Source organism: Lampris incognitus, chromosome 14, assembly GCF_029633865.1.
Source record: "Lampris incognitus isolate fLamInc1 chromosome 14, fLamInc1.hap2, whole genome shotgun sequence".
In the NCBI taxonomy this organism is placed as follows: Eukaryota; Metazoa; Chordata; class Actinopteri; order Lampriformes; family Lampridae; genus Lampris; species Lampris incognitus.
Window position 1 is genome coordinate 32,643,572 of NC_079224.1, and position 24,786 is coordinate 32,668,357.

At 43.0% G+C, this 24,786-nt stretch overlaps 2 protein-coding genes across 3 annotated transcripts in view; both read left to right on the plus strand.

Moving 5' to 3' along the window:
- The window catches only part of LOC130124407 (E3 ubiquitin-protein ligase COP1-like), an 11,989-nt gene extending 9,213 nt beyond the window's left edge, over positions 1-2,776 (plus strand). The window contains exon 12 of the mRNA XM_056293862.1: positions 2,667-2,776. Coding sequence (XP_056149837.1) covers positions 2,667-2,776 — 110 coding nt within the window. The remainder of the gene's footprint in view (positions 1-2,666) is intronic.
- A 3,209-nt stretch (positions 2,777-5,985) lies between these two features.
- The window catches only part of cop1 (COP1 E3 ubiquitin ligase), a 50,841-nt gene continuing 32,040 nt past the window's right edge, over positions 5,986-24,786 (plus strand). The window contains exons 1-11 of one of the 2 annotated variants that reach the window (XM_056293016.1): positions 5,986-6,638; positions 6,763-6,822; positions 7,267-7,364; positions 7,730-7,794; positions 7,913-8,032; positions 9,285-9,353; positions 11,508-11,567; positions 12,632-12,711; positions 13,005-13,068; positions 13,488-13,602; positions 13,822-13,957. In XM_056293016.1, coding sequence (XP_056148991.1) covers positions 6,313-6,638; positions 6,763-6,822; positions 7,267-7,364; positions 7,730-7,794; positions 7,913-8,032; positions 9,285-9,353; positions 11,508-11,567; positions 12,632-12,711; positions 13,005-13,068; positions 13,488-13,602; positions 13,822-13,957 — 1,193 coding nt within the window. In that variant the 5' untranslated portion in view covers positions 5,986-6,312. The remainder of the gene's footprint in view (positions 6,639-6,762; positions 6,823-7,266; positions 7,365-7,729; positions 7,795-7,912; positions 8,033-9,284; positions 9,354-11,507; positions 11,568-12,631; positions 12,712-13,004; positions 13,069-13,487; positions 13,603-13,821; positions 13,958-24,786) is intronic. The other variant, XM_056293017.1, reaches the window with a different exon arrangement.

Here is a 24,786-nt window from a genome sequence, read left to right on the forward strand (position 1 = left end):
GAGGGAGATAAAGAGAGAGAGAGAGAAAGGAAGAAATAGTCCATTAAAACCACATCAAGTCAGCGTCGGCGGTCAACTTCTCCTGTTTTTGTTGTGAAAGTTTCATTCTTATAACGTGCGTCTCTGCACGGCTCATGCAGGGATGAAAAAAAAATCCTCGCCATTCACTTTCACTCTCTTCTCTCACATTCTCCGGAGTCCAGGAGATGAAACGCGCTCAAATGTTATATCAGAGCATGACATCACACGGGAGAGCCTGCCCCTGCATTACACCGCTATTTAACTGAGGAAATCCTCTGATCTCTCATCTGCTCCTTCCCCTCTCCGATTTACTCCTACTGTCCGCCTCCATGACGCACGGAGGATGGGGGGAGAGGGGGGTCATTTCTCATCCTCTCCTCCTCCCTACGCTGCCTCACGTCCATCCATCCATCTATCTGTCCATCCTCCTTTCCCACCTCTTCCTCCCTCTTAAGGAGAAGCTACACACTCATTGGCAGTGATGAATGGTGGCGGCGGCGTGCTTGCGAGCGCGTTGTATGTGCTGCGCGCGTTGTGTGTGAGTGTGTGGGGGGGAGTACTCCTTCAGACAATTTTTTTGACAGTGTTATAGTAGTTGGTCTGGTCTGGTCTGGTTCTGGTCTGGTCTGATCTCTCTCTCTCTCTCTCTCTCTCTCTCTCTCTCTCTCTCTCTCTCTCTCTCTCTCTCTCTCTCTCTCTCTCTCTCTCTCTCTCTCTCTCTCTCTCTCTCTCTCTCATCTCTCTCTCTCTCTCCGCTCTGTCTGCCTGTCCTTGTCTCTGTTCCCCTAAAATTCAAATTCAAAGTTGCTGTATTGAAAATTAACATTTTTTGTAAATCATGTATTGAACAATACAGCCCAATAACACGGTAGTAAGTCATGGAAATCTCTCCGTTCAGAGCGCAAACATCTATCTATAAGCTGTGTGTATATGTGTGTGTGTGTGATGTGGTGTGTGTGTGAGAGAGGAGAGAGAGAGAGAGAGAGAGAGAGAATGAGAGAAGAGAGAGAGAGAGAGAGATGAGAGAGGAGAGAGAGAGAGAGACGACGTGAGGAGAGAGAGGGAGAGAGAGAGAGAGAGAGAGAGAGAGGAGCGAAGAGAGAGAGAGAGAGAGAGAGAGAGAGAGAGATAGGTGTGCTCTCTCTATCCTCTTTGTGTGCTCTCTCCTATGCTCTTTCTGCCTTTCTTTCTCTCTCAAATGCATCTTCAAATGCAAGTTGTTGTACTGGCATGAAATACAACAGTTTTGTCAATATTGACAAACCTTATATTCAGCCAATACAACCACAGATATAATGACACCCTCTCACTCAGTCCACAATAACATCTATCTTTTAAGTGTGTTTTATAGAGAGGGAAAAAGAGAGATATGTGCTTTTTCTCTTTCTCTCTCTCTCTCTCTCTTTCTCTCTCTCTCTCTCTCTCTCTCTCTCTCTCTCTCTCTCTCTCTCTCTTCTCTCCTCTCTCTCTCTCTCTCTCTCTCTCATCTCATGGACTGTGAAGGCAGGATGGAGTAAGACACTCTCTCACTCTTTCTGCATCTTCTATCCCAGGTCACTGTCTTTCCTCCAAAGACGCACCACAGACAGGCAGAACATCTGTCCTCACATATGAAAAGGGCTCACGAGCTTTTATCATCAAAATATGCTACTTGCTTTGTACACGGCTCCCTGACACATGTAGGCCTTACCATGACAGAGAGGAAGGGTGGACTTGATGGGATGAATAAAACCAGAGTTGTGATTCATCTGTGTTTTGTATTTCTTGTGTTAACTCCCTGTGTGTGTGTGTGTGTGTGTGTGTGTGTGTGTGTGTGTGTGTGTGTGTGTGTGTGTGTGTGTGTGTGTGTGTGTGTGTGTGTAACCAAATAGTTCTCAAACAACACCGGGGTAGGGTTAGTTGAACTTGTAAGGAATATGTTGCGTATATGTATATAACAGATCATATATATGTTTTTTTTATGCCAAGGACATGCAACTTTATGGAGCACGCAGAAAATAAGAAACTCCAAAGTCTTATTTGAGATCATAAACAATTGTAAGCTTCAGTGACGTCCCAACATGTGCTGCAATCATGTCAGCTATTTCAGCAAATGCGAAATGTTTGAAAATCTAAGAACGACAACGAACTCTAAAACCACAGCAAAATCCCATTACACGAGCCACATAAATCCTCATATCCTCATAAATGTGAGGGCATTTTCTCTCTTGAAGGCTATGTTTCCACATGGTTGTGCATGCATGCTGTACCTCTTATATCCCCTCCTAACTCACAATGCAGGCATGCAAACAACAAACGATCTGCATTAAGCTACCTTTAGAGGTAATATTTCATTATCATGATATGCACCGCCTGCATCAACTGACTGTCTTTTTAATGCTTTCACTGTTACTCCGATGTGGGCTCCATTATATCATACTGGTGCTGATGACATTCGGACAAATTCCCCCTTAATTAAGATTTACTGTAACTCATTCATTCATTCAGTAATTCGTTCATTCATTCATTCAGTAATTCATTCATTGCTTGCCACTTTTTTAAATGATAGGAGGAAAAAACACTTGTTACTACTGGCAGCTGCAGCCGTAAACACACCTCTGAAATGTTGCCCCCTCTTCACGGCTGGCCCCCACTGTTTTTGTCAGGCTCAATTTGCAAACAGGGCCTGCACGGCTTGAGGCTGGAGATCGAGATGGAGAAGGAGGTGGAGGAGGTGGAGGAGGAGGCCACCGGCAGTTATGGCAGGGGCCCCTAGAGGGGCAAAAAACGGTTCCTAAAGAGTGGGAGGCAAGAATTCCACAATCGCAGCCGGCCTGACTGACGGATCTGCCTGCTAAACATTCAGCTTTCTCTACTGGCAAAGTGCCCTTTGAAATCCAGCTGCAACTTTGTAGGAAAAAAAAGAAACAAGAAAAGGGGGTGAGCGAGTTTTAGAGAGAGGGGGAGAGAGAAAGAGGCAGAGAGAGACAGGGAATAAAGAGATAAAAAGAAGGAGAAAGAGGGAAACAGGAAGATCAGAGAGAGGAGACCATGGAATGAGTGAAAAAAATGAGTGAGAGGCAGTGTTGGGCATGGTTTTATATGTTTATGAATGTGTTTTGTGTGTGTGTGTGTGTGTGTGTGTGTGTGTGTGTGTGTGTGTGTGTGTGTGTGTGTGGTTACACGTTATCAATCGCTGTGGGGGGAAAGTATGCCGTGTGTGTGTGTGTGTGTGTGTGTGTGTGTGTGTGTGTGTGTGTGTGTGTGTGTGTGTGTGTTTGAATGGGTGCGCTCCTCTTGGGGCCTCACCCCCCACTGTAAGGGACCTCTGCAGATTATCCTTCATCTGAGCCTGTCGGTCCCGACCCCACCGACCCCGAGACTGCATCCTCCTCTCTTTTTTTTTTCTTGCTCTCTTTCTTCTCCTGTGCATTTTCTTCTCCCTCTGTCTCTCCCTTCCTCGTATCATCATTGTTTTCTTCCTACCACTCACCTTTTCGATTTTACTTCTCTGTTCCTCTCTAACCCCAACTCTGCCAACACAACTGACCCCCCACCCCCACCCCCACCCACACCCACACCCACCCACTACTCATGTGGAAAAAAAGAAGAAGGGGGGTGTTAGCGATGAGGGAAAATCCAAACTGATGTGCTGGACAAAGAGGAGGGGGATGAAGAAGAAAGAAAAGGGAGAAAGAACACAAGCTTTTTCATCCGCAATGGTATGAAGTTGGATGGCAATTACCAGCGAGGGATGAAGGGACAAAGGTGACACGGTGCAATTAAGAGTGATTTTAGCAAATGATTGTAGTCAGAATACAGTCGTTGCGTGTTTTACAACACTTAAAATGTGTAAATATGAAGCCCAGCCTTCAAATTATGGGACATACAGGTTCCAATTAATATTTATTTGTTTACTCATATCTAAGACTGGAATATTGTGCTGTAGCTAAGCTAGCTGTGGCTGTATGTAACTATACATACATCCTCCTTCTGTCTGACTTTGCTGTCACCCTCCACTCTGTACTATCGAGTTATTTCTAAACAGGAATGATTTTCAAACACAAATGATGTGTGTGTGTGTGTGTTTGTGTGTGTTTGTTTTGTTTCTTTTTAGTTGTTAACAAAACATTTTGAATCAGATTCGAATAAAAACACAAAACAACCAGCCCCAAGAATCTCTAAAGAAAAGTTCTCCGCCCCCCAAAAATGTACTTTGAAAACTTCCCCCAGTGTAAGTTTGGCTTTTCTGGGAAAACAAAAAACAAAACAAAAAAATGAATGCATAGATATGACTAAGTGTGGTCCCCTGATTCCCCTTTAATTCCAAATGAATGGGGCCTAGCATGGTCTGAAACTTGCAGCAGATTGATCTGCACTCTTGTCTATGACAAGAAGGCCATACAGAAACAAATCCACAAACACACCATGTGCAGAGAGGGAAAGAGCTCATATTTTCCAAAGAAACTAAATCGAGTTTTGAACAACACTGAAAAATCCAAATTTTCAGATTTCTCAATTACCAAGCTCTGCCCTCACTGTTTGAACGAGTTCTCCATCCTCCTTTTAAATGAAGAGACAGAGAGGAAACTCTTTGACAAGGCGGTCGTTTTCATCCAAATGGATTTACCCTTCAATTTATCCAGTAGTTTTCCTTTTGCTTGAGGACTTTTGTTTTTACATCCAAACCGAGCTACATTTTGATATGTATTAACTTATTCCACAAACACAAACATGGGAAATTCCATGTTTTGCACGCCTACAAGGAAGACCCTTATTTGTCCAGGGAGAAGTGAAAATGGAAAAACAAGTAGCGGCGCTCATAAACTGTGAGTGTGAGTATGTTATTGGTCTTTAGGTTTTGCTTGCAAAGCTGCAGGTGGATGGTTGGCAAACAAGACACTCTTTCTTGGCAAGTTTATTGACTGCTTTTTGTAGATGCCACCTGCTTTGGGGCCTTTTAAGTAAATCAGTTTAAGTGTCATTAAAAACATGCATACACGAGGAGATGCTGCAATTCTACATTTATTATAACTCTTTCTGCATCTTTTTTATTGGCATTAAACTAAACCCACTGGATGCCTTATATATTAATAGCCTATACTCATAATAATGATAATCATAAGAACTCAAGGACACCTTACAGAACACAGTAAAAAAAAACAAAAAAACAAGCAGCACTGTATCAGACAGCATAAAATCAAAACAAAGCAGGGTAGACAATAAAAAGTTAATACAACAGATAAGTATAAAATCATCTGCACAAAACTCAGTGAAGCATAAGTAAGGTATGATGATAACATTTGGCAAACGATTTAGTGAGTAAACATCGCACAGTGAGTCGACATGGTGGCTTAGTGATTTGTACTGTCATATGCCATCATGAGGGTCCTGGGTTTGATTTTAATCCATCTATGTGGAGTTTGCGTGTTCTCTGTGTTTGTGTAGGTGTCATCCAGGCTCGTTGGGTTCCTCCTCCGACACGCACATTAGGCTCATAGTTGTTCAAAGGTGCTCTCATGTGGTCATAGCTGCTCATAGTCGTGAACTGAATGTGAAGGCCCAGCAGTGGACTGGCAACCTGTTCCAGGTGTCTCCTTCTATACAAAGCATGCCGAAATAGACTGTAGACCCCAATGACGCTGAACTGGATTAAACTGGTATAAATGATGGATGGGAAATCACAGAATGGCCGCTTGGATTAGGATGATGATTTCCACCAACACTAATTCTAAAACAAACTTCAGCAGACATGCTCATACCTACATTTGTACATTTTGCGTTACATCAAAGTTTCCTAATAAGCAATCCACCAAGTTAAATTCCTGCTATGTGAAAATTTATTTGGTAAAAAAAAAAAAAAGAACGAAAGAAAGAAAGAAAACGTCATTGGCTAATTACTCCTTGTCGTTGGGAGGCAGTATAGTTTACACAGCCGACATTGGAGCATCAATTTGGGCACCTGAAGGAACCGAGGAGGTCCGAGAGAGCTAACCGGGGCTAACCAGCTAACGCTAATCCTCTTGGCAACGCAGTTGAGATCTCTCTGGCTTTTCCAACATCCTCACCATTTTGCATGATATGTCATATGAACACATAACGCATCGTCAGTAGCAGGAGCGAGACGACTATTAACGGGCTAAACACGCTGAATGCGTTGGGCGGCGTTGCTTCGTCTCGGAATGCTAGCACATAAACTAGCCAGCTAGCTAGCTAGCCAGAGACTGCTTGAGAAGTCGAGGTGCTCGGTCCGGATGCTTTGACCGACGCTGTGGCGGATTTTGGGGGTGATTATACAATCTGTTTCGGATAATGTCAAGTAACCGGCCACAGCAAAGTGCTGCTGGTGCGAATTCGGTGCCCGGCACAAGTACCAGCAGCACTGGAAGCCCCACGAATACAAATGGCAACGGGAGTAATGCGACCGGTAATGGGAACAATGCTGGAAATGTTGTGCCCTCTCGGACGTTGGCAGCAGCTGGAGATGGGGGCTTGACCGCCATGCAGTCGTCCAGGGGCGGGTTCGCTTCGCTGAGCAGACCCGCCGCGTCGGCTATTAGAAAGAGATCCCTCCATCAGGCACCCCTCTACAACGGCCTCTTGAATTCCTACGAGGATAAAAGCAATGATTTTGTATGGTGAGAGAGTCGTTTGCAGTGGTTTGTGGGTGCAGGCTATCATTTCTTTGTTTATTTCAAATGACCAAGTTCAAAAAGCTAAATTTCGATCCGCAATTTACGTAAGTTTTATCCTCTTCTCTAGTCCCATTTGCTTCGAGATGATTGAAGAGGCGCACATGACCAAATGTGGGCACAGTTTCTGGTAAGTGTCACTTAACTATGTCTTCTGATGATGTCCTATCATCTATTACAGAGGAATAAGTGGCAGTTGTGTGCTTACAGGCAGTGTTGCCTTTGTCAAGGTAGCAAACAGGTGAGTCGTTGAAGCATGGTTTAAGCAAAGTTAATTGGAGCAAAAGTGGTGTAACAAGGGTTGAATTACAGCCTGATTGACAAAGTGTTACTAAATGCCCAAAGAGAAACTATGGAATAAAGTTGATGAAAGTGATGTGTATTTGCATAGCATATTCTTAAATTGGCATTTCAGCAAAATTAATTGGTATTTCAGCAAAATTAACCCCGCAAATTAATTACCTGCACCTGTGCTATCCAAGGGCCCTCATTTGAGGATGCAATATTTGTCAATTATTCTGCTGATTGATATTTGTTATGGGGAGTTTAACACCTCACCGTTTTCTCTTTGCAGCTTTAAGTGCATCCGTCAGAGCCTGGAGGACAGCAACAGATGCCCCAAGTGTAACTATATTGTTGACAATGTGGATCAGCTTTATCCAAACTTTCTTGGTAGGTTTTGAGTTGTTTCTATTGAGGGCATTAGAAGAGGTTTAAGTGAAATTCAGCAGTTTAATGGCACATCTGGCCCAGCAGTGCCAGTACTCTGTGTCCTGGCATTAGTTCTGACCTCTTTCATCTTGACCCATTTTAGAAAAGGAACGGTTCTGAAATTGAATTCTGGTGGCACCTGGTGAATTCTGGGTAGCTATTAATAATTGCTCTGTCAGGACATAGTTGCCTAGTCCTTTGGTATACTTTCACAACCTTAAAAGGATCAGAGATCTAAAACATTTTATTTACCCCAACTCTGCAACACTTTACTCACTAAGCTCTCCCGACTCTGACTTGTGCCTATCTGTCTGGTTGTGTTTCAGTGAACGAACTTATCCTGAAACAGAAACAGAGGTTGGAGGAGAAGAGATTGAAGATGGACCGTCCCGTAAGTACGATATTGTAGACATTTTGTACTGTCTTTGTCTTTCTATTTCTCAAACTTGCATACTTTTGTTGCCACAATAACTTTAGTGAAAAAGTTAGCATGAATTTTGCATCTGCAGAATGAGTCCAGGTGGCAGGTGTTTCAGGATGTGTTGAGTCCGGACCAAGAGAACTTGGACCTTGCCAATGTTAACCTGATGCTGGAGCTCCTGGTACAGAAGAAGAAACAGCTGGAGGCGGTCAGTAATGGTTTGAGTGTGATTCTGTCAAACATATGGGGAAAAATCATAGGCATGCCCTCCTTGTTATCCTTGCCTCAGGAAATGTGAGTGGTTAACCACAGTTGGGCGGGAAATGGAAAATCATTCCTGGCCTACCCCATGTGTTTTATATATTCAGGGTATAACAATTTTATACAAAGTACCATATGATTCTGTACAGGCTTGCTTAACTGCAAACATCATATTCAATGTTTTTCCCCTCATCACGCTATAAATTATATTATTAGACAGCAAGTAATAATGACCCCAGGGCTTAACCTTCACTAAGATTACACAGCGATTGGCCATTTTAATCTGGGCTCACACCAAAAGTGCCACGAGTGACAAAATCAGCCAGGAGTTTTTTGTGTAAACGTGGGGTTAGATGAACAAAATAACCACTGCATTTCAACTATTTCAATTTCCATGGCAGCAGCGCCCACTCAATATGTGTTTTGTTGTGGCTACATTTTAATTGACAAGGTACAATGATGAAAAATTGCACTAGTCCAGTTGTATGCAAGTTGGGCAGTGTCTTATCCAATCAGAAGTTACTATCGTCTGTGAGTTGTCATGTAGCATGGTTCCACACTTTGATGCACTGGATCAAAAGTCTACTGAAATATTGAGGTTGAGTTTAAAGCTGGTGAAGACACGACCTTGGTTGAGAGAGGAGTGAAAAAAATGGAGATGGGTGTGGTTAGGAAAGGTGAAGAGAAATTATTGCACTGCAGGAGTAGCACAAAAATGTTCTTTTGCCATGAGACTGACAGTACTGTTGTACATGCACATCACTGTTTTCATTTCGATGGGCCACCGACCCCACAACCCCTACCCCGGAAACATTTTTTTACATTAACTCCTGTGACACCTTAATACATCAGCACTTAAATCCTTAGTATTGGGATGGTGTGTGGATGCAAATTTTATATAGTTGTTCTAAACATCACAGAAAGTTGAATCAGTTCACCTGGATACGTTTATTGAGAAAAATGTTTCATCGCTCACTTTCTCTCGATTAACATTGTATCCAGATGAACTGATTCAACTTTCTGTGATTTTCGTACCTGGATTATTGAGCATGCATAAAGACACTCTTTCTAAACTAACTCATTAGACCTTTTTCCTTTTTTATTACCAAATACGGTATGAGAAGATAAACACAGGTATCCTGGGGAAATCTTTTTAGCTGTGTGTGAAATTTATGAAATGTTTTGTGTGTCTTCCATAGGAATCTCAAGCAGCCCAGAGACAAATCCTCATGGAGTTCCTGAAAGAGGCCAGGAGGAACAAGAGAGAGGTACCACATTGACTCACCAATAATGCTGGTAGATCTTAGGGCTGGGCGGTACATCGACTTTTTATGTTATATCAATATATTTTCAAACAAGATATAGGATGAGACAATACTATTTATATTGATATAGTTTGGTATTGCGTTAAAATACATAACCTGTTTCTTAACACTAGAACTACCTTACCTGCCTGGTAAGGTAGAAGTGAAATGCCGGTCGTTGTAGATATTTGTTCTGTTGTGTGTGTGAGTCAATGATCACACTGACTTGTACCAAAACTGTTGGTTTATTAACACCAAATCGCGTGTTCACATGAGACCGGTAATCTTGCTTAGTCTGCCTGGTAAGGACTATTTGACCATGGACGGTCAAATTGAAGGCTGGTTTTTAAACTCTATAGTCTTGTCAAGATAAATACCCACTGGGATATTAATGCGTTGCATATGTTAATATGTCTGTTAGGAAGCGACTGACACCAAAATTAACATTTTAACAACTATAATACTATTTTTAAATAATTTAAACTTCAGAGAGACATGGTCGAACTTGAATAGCAAAATTGAAAAAGTGAAAATATTACCTGAAAAACAAAACGGAAAACACTTATTGCTAATCTAACAAACGTAACAAGGCCTATACAACGTGAAATGTAAAAAAAAAAGAACGGAAAATAAATATTGAAACAGTCCCAAACAACAACCGGAACTTAAAAACTACTGGAACGACCATGGGCAGTCATTTTGACTGCATCGGTTTTTAAACTCTATATTCTGTCGAGCTAAATACCCAATTGAGATATTAATGCATTACATATGTTAGTATGTCTGTTAAGAATCTAACTGACACCAAAATTAACATTTTAACAACTTTTAATACTATTTTTCAAAGAATTTAAAATGGCAGCTGTCCAACACCTGTAAATACTGCAACGCCTCAGTGGTAGTCACGGTACGTGTGCAATGGCGTCTGTAACCAGACATGTTGGCAATAATCAAAAATCAAATTTAGACTATTTCTCTGCACTGGCGAATGCTAGTGTTTGTTTCTAGGACAGAGCAACGAACTTCGCGAAGGAAATGATGCGACCAAAATACGTCATAAATGGTGACCTGACGTGCACAATTATGTGCATTATGCACCATTTTAACCGCTCATGGTCATTTTAGGTAGATCTTATTATAACTCTTTTTTGTGCAATTGATCTAAAACTAATTTTAAATGCAAATATATGCAATTTTAGGAGAATTCAGGGAGCAGCAGGTCTGTATCTTTTTTTTTCCCCCACAAAGTTATTAAACTTTGAAAATCCAAAGCCATTTTGGAATGTGGTTTGCATTCTCAGAGAGAGGCCTATTTTTATTTAACATAGGCTATTTATTTTAGATAATGTTTCATTTACATGTTGATATATTGTGCAGCTGTATGTTTTAAAACAGGGAAGGAAACCCTGTCTTTGCATTTTATTTTGATCTGTTTGATCTGTTTTAATAAAAGTGCTTGTGATATCTCACATGTGGCTTTGACTTTTAAATGAACATTTAGCCCACTTTGTAGAAAAAAAACCGAAATATATATCGTGTATCGCCATTCATATGATATATATATAATTTTTGGTCCATATCGCCCAGCCTTAGTAGATCTGCTCTAGCTAGCCTTTCTGTTTGATTGATCACTTCCTTATTTCAACTTCTTGAAGTGTTGCGCGTAACATGGTCCCCAGCGTTATTCTCCTCTTTAACCTGATACTTCTAACATACTAACAAACACCTTGTGCTGTGATACTTTTTAAAAAAAAATTATTTCATCTTTACTTAGTGGTGAACGTTCATGTTCGTCACCTCATTTCACTAAATAATCAGTTTAAATCTGTTTGATTATTGTTATTATTATTATCATCTTTTAATTTCTTTATTATTCTATATTCTTGCGACCCTAATTAGGATAAGCGGCTTGGATAATGGATGGATGAATTATTCTTTTAATATTCTTATTAATCTTTTGATCTTGTTCTGTATCTCTTTTTTAATGTTTTTTATGGCCTTATGCAAAGCACTTTAAATTGCCTTTGTGTATGAAATGTGCTATATAAATAAATTGTCTTGCCCTTACATGCATATAGGCCTATTAATCATTTGGTCTCTTTGTTCCTGTATCTTCAGCAACTGGAGCAGCTGCAGAAAGAGCTCAACTTCCTTGAGGAGGACATTAAGCGTGTTGAGGTAAATCGACACAGCTTGTCGCCATCTTTTTTCATGGAGAAGAAGTTGAGGCTTTAAAATGGTTATCTGTTATTTCTTCATATTAAAAATGCCATATTTGATACCATTTCCCACTGTTATTTATGGAGCAACAGCCATTAAATATATTCGAATTCTGTAATTGCTCCTCTATAATTGGTGCCAATGGATTCACTGGCACATGCCAAGTATCAAATGTAACAGCACCCACACAGGAAATACTTCAAGTGTGCCTCAAAATGAAGAGAACAAGGAAGTTGAATGCTGAATGTGGAAGAGAAAGTGATAGGCACTAAAATACAAAGCTAAACATTATCTAACTTTGAATATGGATTGGTATGTGTTTCAATGTTACTTTGTCGGGAGGCAATGTTGATCAGTCTTCTGCACAGGAATGCTTTCTGCACATTCAGAATTGCATCCGTTTCGAATGGAATGCTGAGATTTGAAGTAGGAGAACATACTATTGGAGAAATTAAGGATAGCCACTTCAAAAATAAAAGATCCTTTCTCCCAATTCTGTCCCTAATCATACATTCAGCACTGTTGTTGAGCAATAGCCCTTTGTCACATTGTGGAATGTTTGACAAGGACTGGAGATGCAAATCAGCACTGAGGATATTTCATAGATCTAATAGCATTTTTTTAAATTGAAAAAATTGGAGGGCAAAGGAATTTTGAAGCATCTGATGAATGAGAAACAGTGTTGATTGATGGAGGGTGTTTCCGTAATGAACTGCTATAAAATAAGTGAGTGACACAAATGCTTTGGTTGTGTATTTTGCAGGCTTATTTTTTTCAGCTTATGATATTACATCCCTATTTTCTACCTGTTGTCCCCTTTTTCTGTTGAGGTCAGTGCTGCCCAGTTTTATTGGCTCACAAATGTCAAACTCATCATCACTCTCTGTGTTAGGTGCTTCATTGAATTCAGATGCTGAACTTAATTCACAGATACAATGAGAGCTACTGTGAACATTAATGTTGTAGATGTACTGTCTAACTCCCTTTTAGAGCCAAATATATTTCTTTGTATTCTTTTCCAGGAAATGAGTGGGCTGTACTCACCTTTGACGGAGGCAGAGTGTACAGTGCCTAATGTTGAGGCACCTTCACCTGCACCCAGGTACAGCAGATCTGTCTGGTTATCAATCCACATCTCTAGATCATATGTACAACTCCAACAATGCTGATATGTATCCTAAACCAGGAGCTTCTTCTGGTAGTGCTTGCATTAATCTGCTTTCTGATGAGATTGGGTAGCCTTTGCACCACATTATGAGGCACATAGCTAGCTTAATTATATTAAGGTGCATACTATATAGTCTGAGCATTGTTTGTTACAGCGAAAATGCAAAACAAGATCTTAAAGATGTGCTCTAGTTTTCTTTTCTTTTTTTATTTGTTTTGGTTGAATAGCAGCAGTAGTATAATGGACCCACCAGAGTACAACCAGCCTACAGGTTTTGGTGGAGCGGCCCAGGTAAGTCAGGTAAACTCACTTGGCTGTTTTTATGAGACTGATACACTTTCACAATACATTACTTTCAGATTTTTTTCTTCTAAGCAGCATGTTACTGTAATTGTCTCCTTAATTAAAAGTGTTGTATAGATGGCCTATTACCATTGTTATTCTTGTTATAAGGATAGAGGCCATTTAACTATGGTATTGTTTGCCTCTCTCCTCCCACCCAGTACTACCAAGTGTTCTCTAAAATTTAAGCAGAAGCTGACATTTCAATACTTCAATATAAAAAAGATAAAAGCATCAAATGAAGATATTGAGTATTTTTTTGGTGACTCCTAACGGGAGCAGCCGAAAGTAGTAATAGTATTGTATCAGAACCATTCATAGACAGAATTTCTGTTTGACGTTATTTATATTTGGAATTGATTTGCCAGGGCAAAAGACAAACATGGTATAACAGCACCCTGGCATCAAGGAGGAAGAGGCTGACAGCTCATTTTGATGATCTGGAACAGTGCTACTTCTCCAATAAAATGTCCCGCATTACAGGTAATTAACAGATGAATGGAATCACCTTCACAGGCTGCTATATTCACCTGTTTTGTTTTGACAGTACCACAACAGTGTCATGCTGTGCTTTTCTTTTTCAACCATGCTGCATGGTTGAAAAAGATGTAAGATTTGAGACATCCATGGTATAGCAACAACTGTCAATACAAAGATCAAGTGAATAGTATTTTAATACTGTGTCTTGTCTGTTATTGTCAGAAGAGGGCAGGAGCTTGAACCAACTCGATGACTTCATGGAGTGCTTGTCCAAGTTTACCCGCTACAACTCCGTACGGCCACTGGCAACACTTTCCTATGCCAGCGACCTTTATAATGGCTCCAGTATTGTCTCCAGGTACACCTCACACTTGAACACCAAAAGTCAGCTTTCAGCACAAGTAAAAACTTGAGCTCTCATATGGTTCAGATACAGTGGCTTAAGAAAATATTCAGACCCCTTCACTTTTTGCAATCTCTCATTTACATAAGTATTCAGAACCTTTGCTGTGGCACTTCAAATTATGGTCAGGTGCGTCCTGTTTGATTTAGTTATCCTTGACATGTGTCTAGAACTTGATTATAGTCCACCTGTCGTAAATTGAATTGATTGGACATAGTTTAGAAAGGCACACACCTGTGTATATAAGGTCCCACAATTCATACTGCATGTCAGACCAAAACCCAAGCCATGAAGTCCAAGGATCTCTCTGTAGACTTCCTTGATAAAATTGTGGTGAGTCATAGGTCAAGGAAAGGGTATAAAGCAATTTCAAAAGCTTTGAGTGCTCCCAGGAGCACAATGGCTTCAATTATTGTGAAATGGAAGAAGTTTGGAGCCACCAGGACTATTCCTAGAGTTACCCGTCCGGCCAAACTGAGTAACGGGGCAAGAAGGGCCTTGGTCAGGGAGGTGACCGAGAACTCAGCAGTCACTCTAACAGAGCTTCGGAAATCCTCTGCAGAGATGGGACAACCTGCTGGAAAGACAACCATTTCAGCAGCATTCCATCAATCAGGAATTTATGGTAGAGTGGCTAGACATAAGCCACTTTTGAGTGAAAGGCATATGACAGCCTGCTTGGAGTTTGCCAAATGGCATTTAAGGGACTCTGAGAGCAAGAGGAAAAAGATTCTCTGGTCTGATGACAAAAATTGAATTCTTTGGGCCCAACTCCCAAGCACTGTGTCTGGCGAACACCAGGCACTGCTCATCACCTGGCTAATACCATACCTACGGTGAAGTGTGGAGGCAGCATCATGCTAGGGGGGTGCTTCTTGGCAGCAGGGACAGGGAAACTGGTCAGAATTGAGGGAAGGATGAATGCAGCCAAATACAGAGAGGTCCTTGAAGAAAACCTGCTCCACAGAGTGCACGCAACCTCAGACTGGGGCAATGGTTCACTTTTCTGCATGACAGTGACCCGAAGCATACAACCAAAACAATGCTGGTGTGGCTTTGAGACAAGTCTCTGTCCTTGAGCGGTCCAGCCAAACCCCATGGAACAGTGCTCATTTTATTGGTAAGATGGAGAGCATTCTGTCTCAAATTTCACCTGATCCACGGACTCTACCCTCCTTCAACAATAATCCTGCCTCACTTTCCCTTTTTCAAACCATTTACATCTCAGCACTAGATAAAATAATTTCTCAAATGAAATCCTATACCTGTGGTGTAGATATTAGCCCAACTAAGTTTTTTTTTTTGAAGAGCTATTCCCCTCTGTTGGTCATTTTATTATTTTAATCATTAACAGTTTTCTAACTTCTGGTAATTTTCCATCCATCCATCCATTATCCAAACCGCTAATCCTGCTTTCAGGGTTGCGGGGATGCTGGAGCCTATCCAGGTGGCCGCACCTTTGCAGTTTTAGCCCCAAGCCTCTGGAATAATCTCCCCCAATCCATTAGATTCGCTGAATCTTTGGACTGTTTTAAGCGGCTTTTAAAAACCCATCTTTTCAGGCAAGCTTTTTTATAGATTCCCACCCCTGACTTCTGTTTTGTTTCATTTTTAGCTTGGTCTGTTACTCCCGATGCAATGTTTTTATATTCATTCAAATTTTTTTTTGTATTTATTTGTATTTTTGTGTATGGAGTGTAAAGCACTTTGTAACGCTGTTTTAAAAGTGCTAGATAAATAAAATTTTGCTTGCTTGCTTTGCTTGCTTGCTATCCCAGCAGTGTTTCAAACATGCAGTCATTCAACTGTTACTGAAAAAGCCTAATTTGGATCCCCTATTACTCAATAATTACAGACCAATTTCTAAATTATTTTTATCTAAGGTGCTTGAGAAAGTCATTTCAACTCAATATTTTTTATGAATGGTAGTGATATTTTTAAAAGCTCTGTCAGGTTTTAGATTTCACCATAGCACATAGACAGCCCTCGTGAAGGTTTCTAATGATTTACTTTTAACACCCAACAGGGGTGACTGCACAGTCCTGGTGCTTTTAGATGTGAGTGCTGCCTTGGACACATTGATCACACCATTCTCTTACACCATCTTAGAAACCTATGTTGACCTTAAATTAATTAAGTTTCCTTTATTAATCTCCTTAGAGAAATTCATTTACTGCAAATTAACCCATCCTAGCTGTGATCTGTGTAGCTAGGAGTAGTGGGCTGCTGCCTTCATGCTGCACCTGGGGACCAACTTCAGTTCTTTTCCCATTGCTTTGGTCAGGGGCACAGACAGGCGTATAAACACAAACATGCATGTTTCTTTTGATGGTGGGGGAGACCGGAGCAGCTGGAGAAAAAAACCCCACCACAGACAGGGGGAGAACATGCAAACTCCACACACAGGATGACCTGGGACGACCCCCCCAAGGTTGGACAACTCTGGGGTTTGAACCCAGGACCTTCTTGCTGTGAGGCGACAGCGCTAACCACTGGGCCACCGTGCCGCTTAAGGGAACTGCTTCTTCGTTCATACCTCTCACCTTCTCAGTTGTCACAGCAAATGCCTATTGGTCTATTGCCCATTTAAATTGTGGTGTTCTTCAAAGCTCTTTCCTTGGCCCTGTGCTGTTCTCAATATGCCCCCATGCTGTTCTCAATAATACATGCTCCCTCTCAGCCAGACTATTCAGAACCGTAGTATCTCCCACTGTTGTTACACAGATGACGCGCAGTTAGTTATATGTCCCTCTTCAAACAAACCACCCCAGTAGCCTTGATAATCTGTTTGCCTGCCTCAGTGATGTTAAATGTTGACTGTCCCAAAACTTTTTAAAATTCAACGGCGATAAGTCTTAGGCCATAGTCATTGGTCTCATCAGCAATAATGATGAATCTGTATACAGGGTGGAGGTGGAGCAGCTAACAGCATGTTGCGAATCCCACAATCTCTTAATATAAATTAAAAAAAGAGATGGTGATTGACTTCAGGAGGGCCATCAGGTAGCATCATACGCTGCTGACCATCGACGGTGCTGCTGTGGAGAGGGTCGGTAACGGCATATTCTTGGGGGTGGACCTGGCAGACAACCTGACCTCAGCCATTAACACCTCGGCCATTGTTAAAAAGACCCAAAAGCGGTTCCATCCCCTCTGGAATCTTAAAAGGGTAAGTCTCCCCATTCCAGCCCTCACCACCTTCAACAGGGGCACCACTGAAAGCATTCTAACCTATGGTCTCACTTCGTGGTTTGGTAACGCTGCAAAGTGGCCGAAAAACACCAGCCGAACAGGATAGTGAAGACACCTAGCACGATCATTGGTGCCCCTCTCCCCTTCCTGCTGGAGATTTATCATCAGCGCTATGTTCGCAGGGCCTCCTGTATCATTAAGTATCACCATACCCTTCTCACAATCTGTTTTCTCTCCTGCTGTCTGGGAAGAGGTACAGGAGCACCTGTGCTAAATCCAGCAGAATGCTGATTAGCTTCTCAGAATCAGAATCATTTTAATTGGCCATGTAGTTTGTACATACATGGAATTTGACTCCGGTTTTGTGGCTCTCTCAGTGTACTTAACATAGAATAACATTACAACACAACAATCTTCAGATTGTTGTGATGTAAAATAAGACTATATACAGGAGAGGTGATAAAGTGCAGTGGTGCAGAGAATATATCAGAGATGCTGAAATAAATGTTAGCAGGTTACTTACATGCCTAAAGTAGATGGATATGACGGAGTGTACCAGTATATGTACAATGTACAGTACAGTATGTACAAAATGGTTGGATTTATTTGACACTGTTAAGCATTCATTTGAATGACAGCCCGTGGAAAGAAACCGTTTGTATATCTGGTTGTTTTGGAGTACAGTGCTCTGTAGCACCTACCAGAGGGGAGGAGTTGGAACAGGTTGTGACCAGGGTGTGATGGATCTACAGTAATGTTGCCTGCCCGTTTCCTGAGTCTAGAGGTGTATAAGTCCTGAATGGAGGGCAGGTTGGCACCAGTGATTTTCTCTGCAAACTTAACTGTCCGTTGTAGTCTGTCCCTGTCCTGTTTGGTGGCCGATCCAAACCAGACAATGATGAATGTGCAGAGGATAGACTTGATTATTGCAGTGTATAACTGAGTCAGCAGTTGCTGAGGCAGGTTGAACTTCTTGAGCTGGCAGAGAAAGTACATCCTCTGCTGGGCCTTTTTGATGATTGTGAATGTAGGATGCCCACCTTAGGTCCTGGGAGATTGTGGAACCCAGAAATCTGTAGGTTTTCACTGTAGACACCATGCTGTTGAGTATGGTGTGTGTGTGTGTGGGGGGGTAGTGTTGGGGACTCCTCCTGAAGTCCACTGTCATCTTCACTGTTTTGAGCATGTTCAGCTCCAGGTTGTTATGGCCGCACCAGAGGACCAGCTGATCAACCTCCTGTGTACATGCAGACTTGTCACCATCCCAGATAAGGCCAATGATGGTTGTGTCATCTGCAAACTTCAGGAGTTTAACAAACGCGTCACCTGAGGTGCAGTCATTTGTGTAGAGGGAGAAGAGTAAAGGGGAGAGCACACATCCCAGGGGGGGTGCCAGTGCTTATTGTCCGGGTGCTGCATGTGATTTTCCCCAGCCTCACCAGCTGTCTCCTGTCTGTCAGGAAGTTTATAATCAACTGGCAGATGGGGGTTGGCATGGTGAGCTTGGGTTAGTTTGGAGTGGATGGATATCTGGGATGATGGTGTTGAACGCTGAGCTGAAGTCCACAGACAGTAAGTACCCTTGTGTATGTCCCTGGGGAGTTGAGATTTTGAAAGATGTAGTGCAATCCCATGTTGACTGCATTCTCCACTGACTTGTTTTCTCAGTGGGCAAACTGCCGGGGGTCGAACAGGGGGCCTGTGATTTCCTTCAGGTGGGCCAACACCAGTCTCGAAGGATTTCATGACCATAGACGTTAGGGCAATGGGCCTGCAGTCATTTAATCCTGTGATATGGGGTTTCTTAGGGACCGGGATGATAGTGGCACTCTTGAAGGAGGGGACTTCACACAGCTCCAGTTATCTGTTGAAGATCAGTGTGAAAATGGGGGCCAGCTGGTCAGCATAGACTTTTAAGACAGGAGGGTGACATGCCATCCAGGCCCGGTGCCTTCCTGGTCTTCTGTCTGGTGCATGTCCTCAATACAGATCCTGAGTGTGGGTGGAGGTTCAGTGGGGAAGGGAGAGTGGCTGGCAGGGAGTGCAGATGGTTGTGTTTTGAGTAGGGTTGGGCATCGTTTGGATTTTAACGATTCTGATTCCAATTCTGCTTTTCGGTTCCGGTTCTTAACGATTCTCGATTCCAGTTCTTTGAGAGGCGGGGTCAAAACAGGTCACGTGCTTATTTCACAGAAGAAAATTTTATTTAAAAAAAAAACTTTATACAAGCCATTCTGTTTTAAGAACGGATCATTCATGTAAATGTCTCATTCTTATATTTACATTTACAACAACTGTCTTCATACATGAAGATGACGAAATAAAGACAGTCACAGCCTGGTCCAGACTACCAGGTATTAAACTCCTTAAATTAGAAACAGTTCTTCTTTTAGAAAAATTAGCACATCTGCCTTCTCAGGCTTTATATGCGAGCGTTCAGCACAGAAAAAAACACATTTCAGTATTTGCATACCGTTTATAGCAATTCGCTTGGTGTGTCATCAGGACAGAGGAAGTAAGACAAGCAATTCGCTTGAGGGTGGAATGAGGAAGTACAGCAAAGTATACAGAGGAAGAGGTTGGCAAAGAAGAAGTGGGATAGAGAGATGAAGAAAGTAGACAGGAGTACAAGGAGATGCAGCGTAAAGCGAAGAGAAAGGTGGCAAAGACAAAGGAAAAGGCGTATGGTGAGTTGTATGAGAGGTTAGACACTAAGGAAGGAGAAAAAGACTTGTACCAATTGGCTAGACAGAGGGACCGAGCTGCGAAGGATGTGCAGCAAGTTAGGGCGATCAAGGACAGAGATGGAAATGTGCTGACAAGCGAGGAGAGTGTGCTGAGAAGGTGGAAGGAGTACTTTGAGGGGCTGATGAATGAAAATGAGAGAGAAGGTTGGATGATGTAGGGATAGTGAATCAGGAAGTTCAGTGGATTAGCAAGGAGGAAGTGAGGGCAGCTATGAAGAGGATGAAGAGTGGAAAGGCAGTTGGTCCTGATGACATACCTGTGGAGGCATGGAGATGTTTAGGAGAGATGGCAGTGGGGTTTTTAACTACACTGCTCAAAAAATAAAGGGAACACCTAAAAACACAATATAGACCTCGATGAATGAAATATTTCAGCTGAAAATCTTTATTTATTAGACAGAGGAATGTGTTTAGAGCAAAATAACCTAAGAATGATCAATGGAAATCAAAATCATTAGCCCATTAAGGTCTGGATTCAGAATCATACTCAAAATCAAAGTGGAAAATGAGAACATAGGCTGATCCAACTTCTGTGGAAATTCTTCAAGACGATTCAAAATGAGGCTCAGTAGTGTGTGTGCCCTCCACGTGCCTGTATGCACTCCCTACAACGTCTGGGCATGCTCCTGATGAGACGACGGATGGTCTCCTGAGGGATCTCCTCCCAGACCTGGATCAGAGCATCGGTCAACTCCTGGACAGTCTGTGGTGCGACATCGCGTTGGTGGATGGTACGAGACATGATGTCCCAGAGGTGCTCGATTGGATTCAGGTCTGGGGAACGTGCAGGCCAGTCCATAGCATCAATGCCCTCGACATACAGGAACTGCTGACACACTCTGGCCACATGAGGACGAGCATTGTCATGCATGAGCAGGAACCCAGGGCCCACTGCACCAGCATATGGTCTGACAATGGGTCTGAGGATCTCATCCCGGTACCTAATGGCAGTCATGGTACCTCTGGCTAGCACGTAGAGGTCTGTGCGGCCCTCCAAGGATATGCCTCCCCAGACCATCACTGACCCACTGCCAAACCGGTCATGCTGGAGGATGTTGCAAGCAGCAGAACGTTCTCCACAGCGTCTCCAGACTCTCTCACGTCTGTCACATGTTTTCAGTGTGAACCCGCTCTCATCTGTGAAGAGCACAGGGCGCCAATGGCGAATCTGCCAACCAAGATGTTCTCTGGCAAAGGTCAATCGGGCTGCACGGTGTTGGGCTGTGAGCACAGGCCCCAATTGTGGACGTCGGGCCCTCATACCATCCTCATGCATTCTGTTTCTCACTGTTTGAGCAGAAACCTGCACATTAGTGGCCTGTTGAAGGTCGTTTTGTAGGGCTCCGGCAGTGCTCCTCCTGTTCCTCCTTGCACAAAGGACCAGATAGCGGTCCTGCTGCGGGGTTGTTGTCCTCCTGCGGCCCCCTCCACGTCTCCTGGTGTACTGGCCTGTCTCCTGGTACCTCCTCCATGCTCTGGACACTGTGCTGGGAGACACATCAAATCTTCTTGCCACAGCACGCATTGATGTGCCATCCTGGATGAGCTGCACTACCTGAGCAACTTCTGTAGGTTGCAGATACCGCCTCATGCCACCTCTAGTGGTGAGGACACTAGCAAAATGAAAAACTAACCAAAGATCGGCCAGAAAAGATGAGGACAGGCAAATGGTCTGTGGCCACCACCTGCAAATCCATTCCTTTTATAGGGGTTGTCTTGCAAATTGTCTAATTTCCACCAGGTGGAAATTAGACAATTTACCAACAGGTGAAATTGATTCACAAATCAGTGTTGCTTCTTAACTGGACAGGTTTATATCTCAAAAGTGTGATTGACTTGGAGCTACATTGCATTGCTTATGTGTTCCCTTTATTTTTTTGAGCAGTGTAGATTGTTTAACACAATCTTGGAAAGTGAGAGGATGCCTGAGGAGTGGAGAAGAAGCATACTGGTACCGATTTTCAAGAACAAGGGCGATGTGCAGAACGGTAGCAACTACAGAGGTATAAAGTTGATCAGCCACAGCATGAAGATTTGGGAAAGAGTAATAGAAGCTAGGTTAAGAGGAGAGGTGACGATTAGCGAGCAGCAGTATGGTTTCATGCCACAAAAGAGCACCACAGATGCGATGTTCGCTTTGAGAATGTTGATTGAGAAGTATAGAGAAGGCCAGAAAGAGTTGCATTGTGTCTTTGTAGAGTTAGAGAACGCTTATGACAGGGTGCCGAGAGAGGAGGTGTGGTATTGTATGAGGAAGTTGGGAGTTGCAGAGAAGTATGTAGGAGTGGTGCAGGATATGTACGAGGGAAGTGTGACAGTGGTGAGATGTGCGGTTGGAATGACAGATGGGTTCAAGGTGGAGGTGGGATTACATCAAGGATTGGCTCTGAGCCCTTTCTTGTTTGCAATGGTGATGGACAGGTTGATGGACGAGATCAGGCAGGAGTCTATGTGGACGATGATGTTTGCGGATGACATTTGTGATCTGTAGCGAGAGTAGGGTACAGGTTGAGGAGAGGCTGGAGAGGTGGAGGTATGCACTGGAGAGAAGAGGAATGAGAGTCAGTAGGAGCAAGATGGAATACCTATGTGTGAATGAGAGAGAGGACAGTGGAATGGTCAGGATGCAAGGAGTGGAGGTGACAAAGGCATATGAGTTTAAATACTTGGGGTCAACTGTCCAAAGTAACGAGGAGTGCAGAAGAGAGGTGAAGAAGAGAGTGCAGGCAGGGTGGAGTGGATGGAGAAGAGTGTCAGGAGTGATTTGCGACAGAAGCGTACCAGCAAGAGTTAAAGGGAAGGTTTACAAGATGTTTGTGAGACCAGCTATGTTATATGGTTTGGAGATAGTGGCAAAAGACAGGAGGCGGAGCTGGAGATGGCAGAGTTGAAGATGCTAAGATTTTCACTGGGAGTAACGAAGAAGGACAGGATTAGTAACGATTATATTAGAGGGACCGTTCAAGTTGGACGGTTTGCAGACAAAACAAGAGAGGCAAGGTTGAGATGGCTTGGACATGTGTGGAGGAGAGATGCTGGGTATATTGGGAGAAGGATGCTGAATATGGAGCTGCCAGGAAAGAGGAAAAGAGGAAGGCCAAAGAGGAGGTTTATGGATGTGGTGAGGGAAGACATGCAGATGGCTGGTGTGACAGAGGAAGATGCAGAAGACCGGAAGAAATGGAAACGAACGATCCGCTGTGGCGACCCCGAACGGGAGCAGCCGAAAGTAGTAGTAGTAGTTATAGCAATTTGCTCATGTATAAGTTGTTTGCTGTCTCGCTGTTGCAAATAAGACAAACGTTGTTATTTTTCACTTACCCAATTGCAACGAGGTGCTGCTTGCTGTTTGCTCAGGGTTGGCTGAAGAGGATGCCGAGGCAGGAGATGGAGACCGGTGCAATGTGTCAAATACAGTACACTGGTTAATTTGTACAACGTGTAGGAAAAGGTGTTTGGCCATATTTGTTATGCATCCTCCCTTGTACGAAATAATTTTGCCACAGACGTTGCACTGTGCCAACCCTTCATTTTTCAAGGCAAAATGAAGCCACACTTTCAACCGCCGCTTGCTCTGGTCCATGATGGCGCACATTTAACTTGCGGAGGCAGAAACTACGGAAACTGCAGGCTGCCACCACGGACACTGAAACTAACTTTAGTGCGAGTGAAATTTATTTAGGAACTGATAGGCAGAATCAAAATTTGAATTTCCTAATGATTCCTTTGGAATCTGAATTTTGGAACCAGTTCCAATTTGGAATCAGTTCTCGATGCTGTGTGGGGGGACAGTCTCTTGCAGTTGGTAATGTCTTTCAAACTGCTCCAGACTGATGATAGGTCGTTGGCAGAAAACCTGTTTTTCAACTTTTCAGAGTAGCACCTTTTTGCCACTCTGATCTCCATTGTGGCTTTACCACTCTGATCTCCTATTTCTGGCTTTGTTATACTTGATCCTACCTCCACCCCTGTAGGCTTCCTCTTTGGCCTGATGAAGCTGCCTGAGTTTTGCTGTGAACCAGGGCTTATTGTTGTTGAAGGTACAGAAAGATTTGGTGGGCACACACATGTCCTCACAATAGCTGATGTAAGATGTCACAGTGTCAGTAAGTTTACCCAGGTCTGTAGATGCAGCCTCAAAAACATTCCAGCCAATGCAGTTGAGGCAGGCCTGGAGCTCCAGTTTTGATTCATTGGTCCATCTCCTCACAGTTTTAACCACAGGCTTTGCAGATTTTAGTTTCTGACTGTAGGTTGGGATAAGATGAATCAGACAGTGATCAAAGAGGCCCAGGGCTGTACGGGGGACAGCAATAAGCATCCTTTAATATTGTGTAGCAATGATCCAGAGTGTTTTTGTCTCTGGTGGGACATTTAACATGCTGGTGGGAAATTTAACATTTTACCCACAAGCAGTCAGGATCATGCCCCCCATCAGTGCTGGTCACTCTTGGACAGACACCAGCTGTCAACATTGAAGTGAAACTACACTTGAATAGACTGTGGTGCACTTAAATTTTTTTCTTTTTTACTACTTTATTAATCCCCGTGGGGAAATTCTTTCTTTGCATTTAGTCCATCCTAGCTGTGTAGCTAGGAGCAGTGGGCAGCCGCTGTGCAGCGCCCGGGAACCAACTCCAGTTCGTCTTGCCATGTCTGTCAGGGGCACAGACAGGAGTATTAACCCTAACATGCATGTCTTTTTGATGGTGGGGGAAACCGGAGCACCCGGGAAAACCCACCACAGACACGGGGAGAACATGCAAACTCCACACAGAGGACGACCTGGGATGACCCCCAAGGTTGGACAACCCCGGGATTTGAACCCAGGACCTTCTTGCTGTG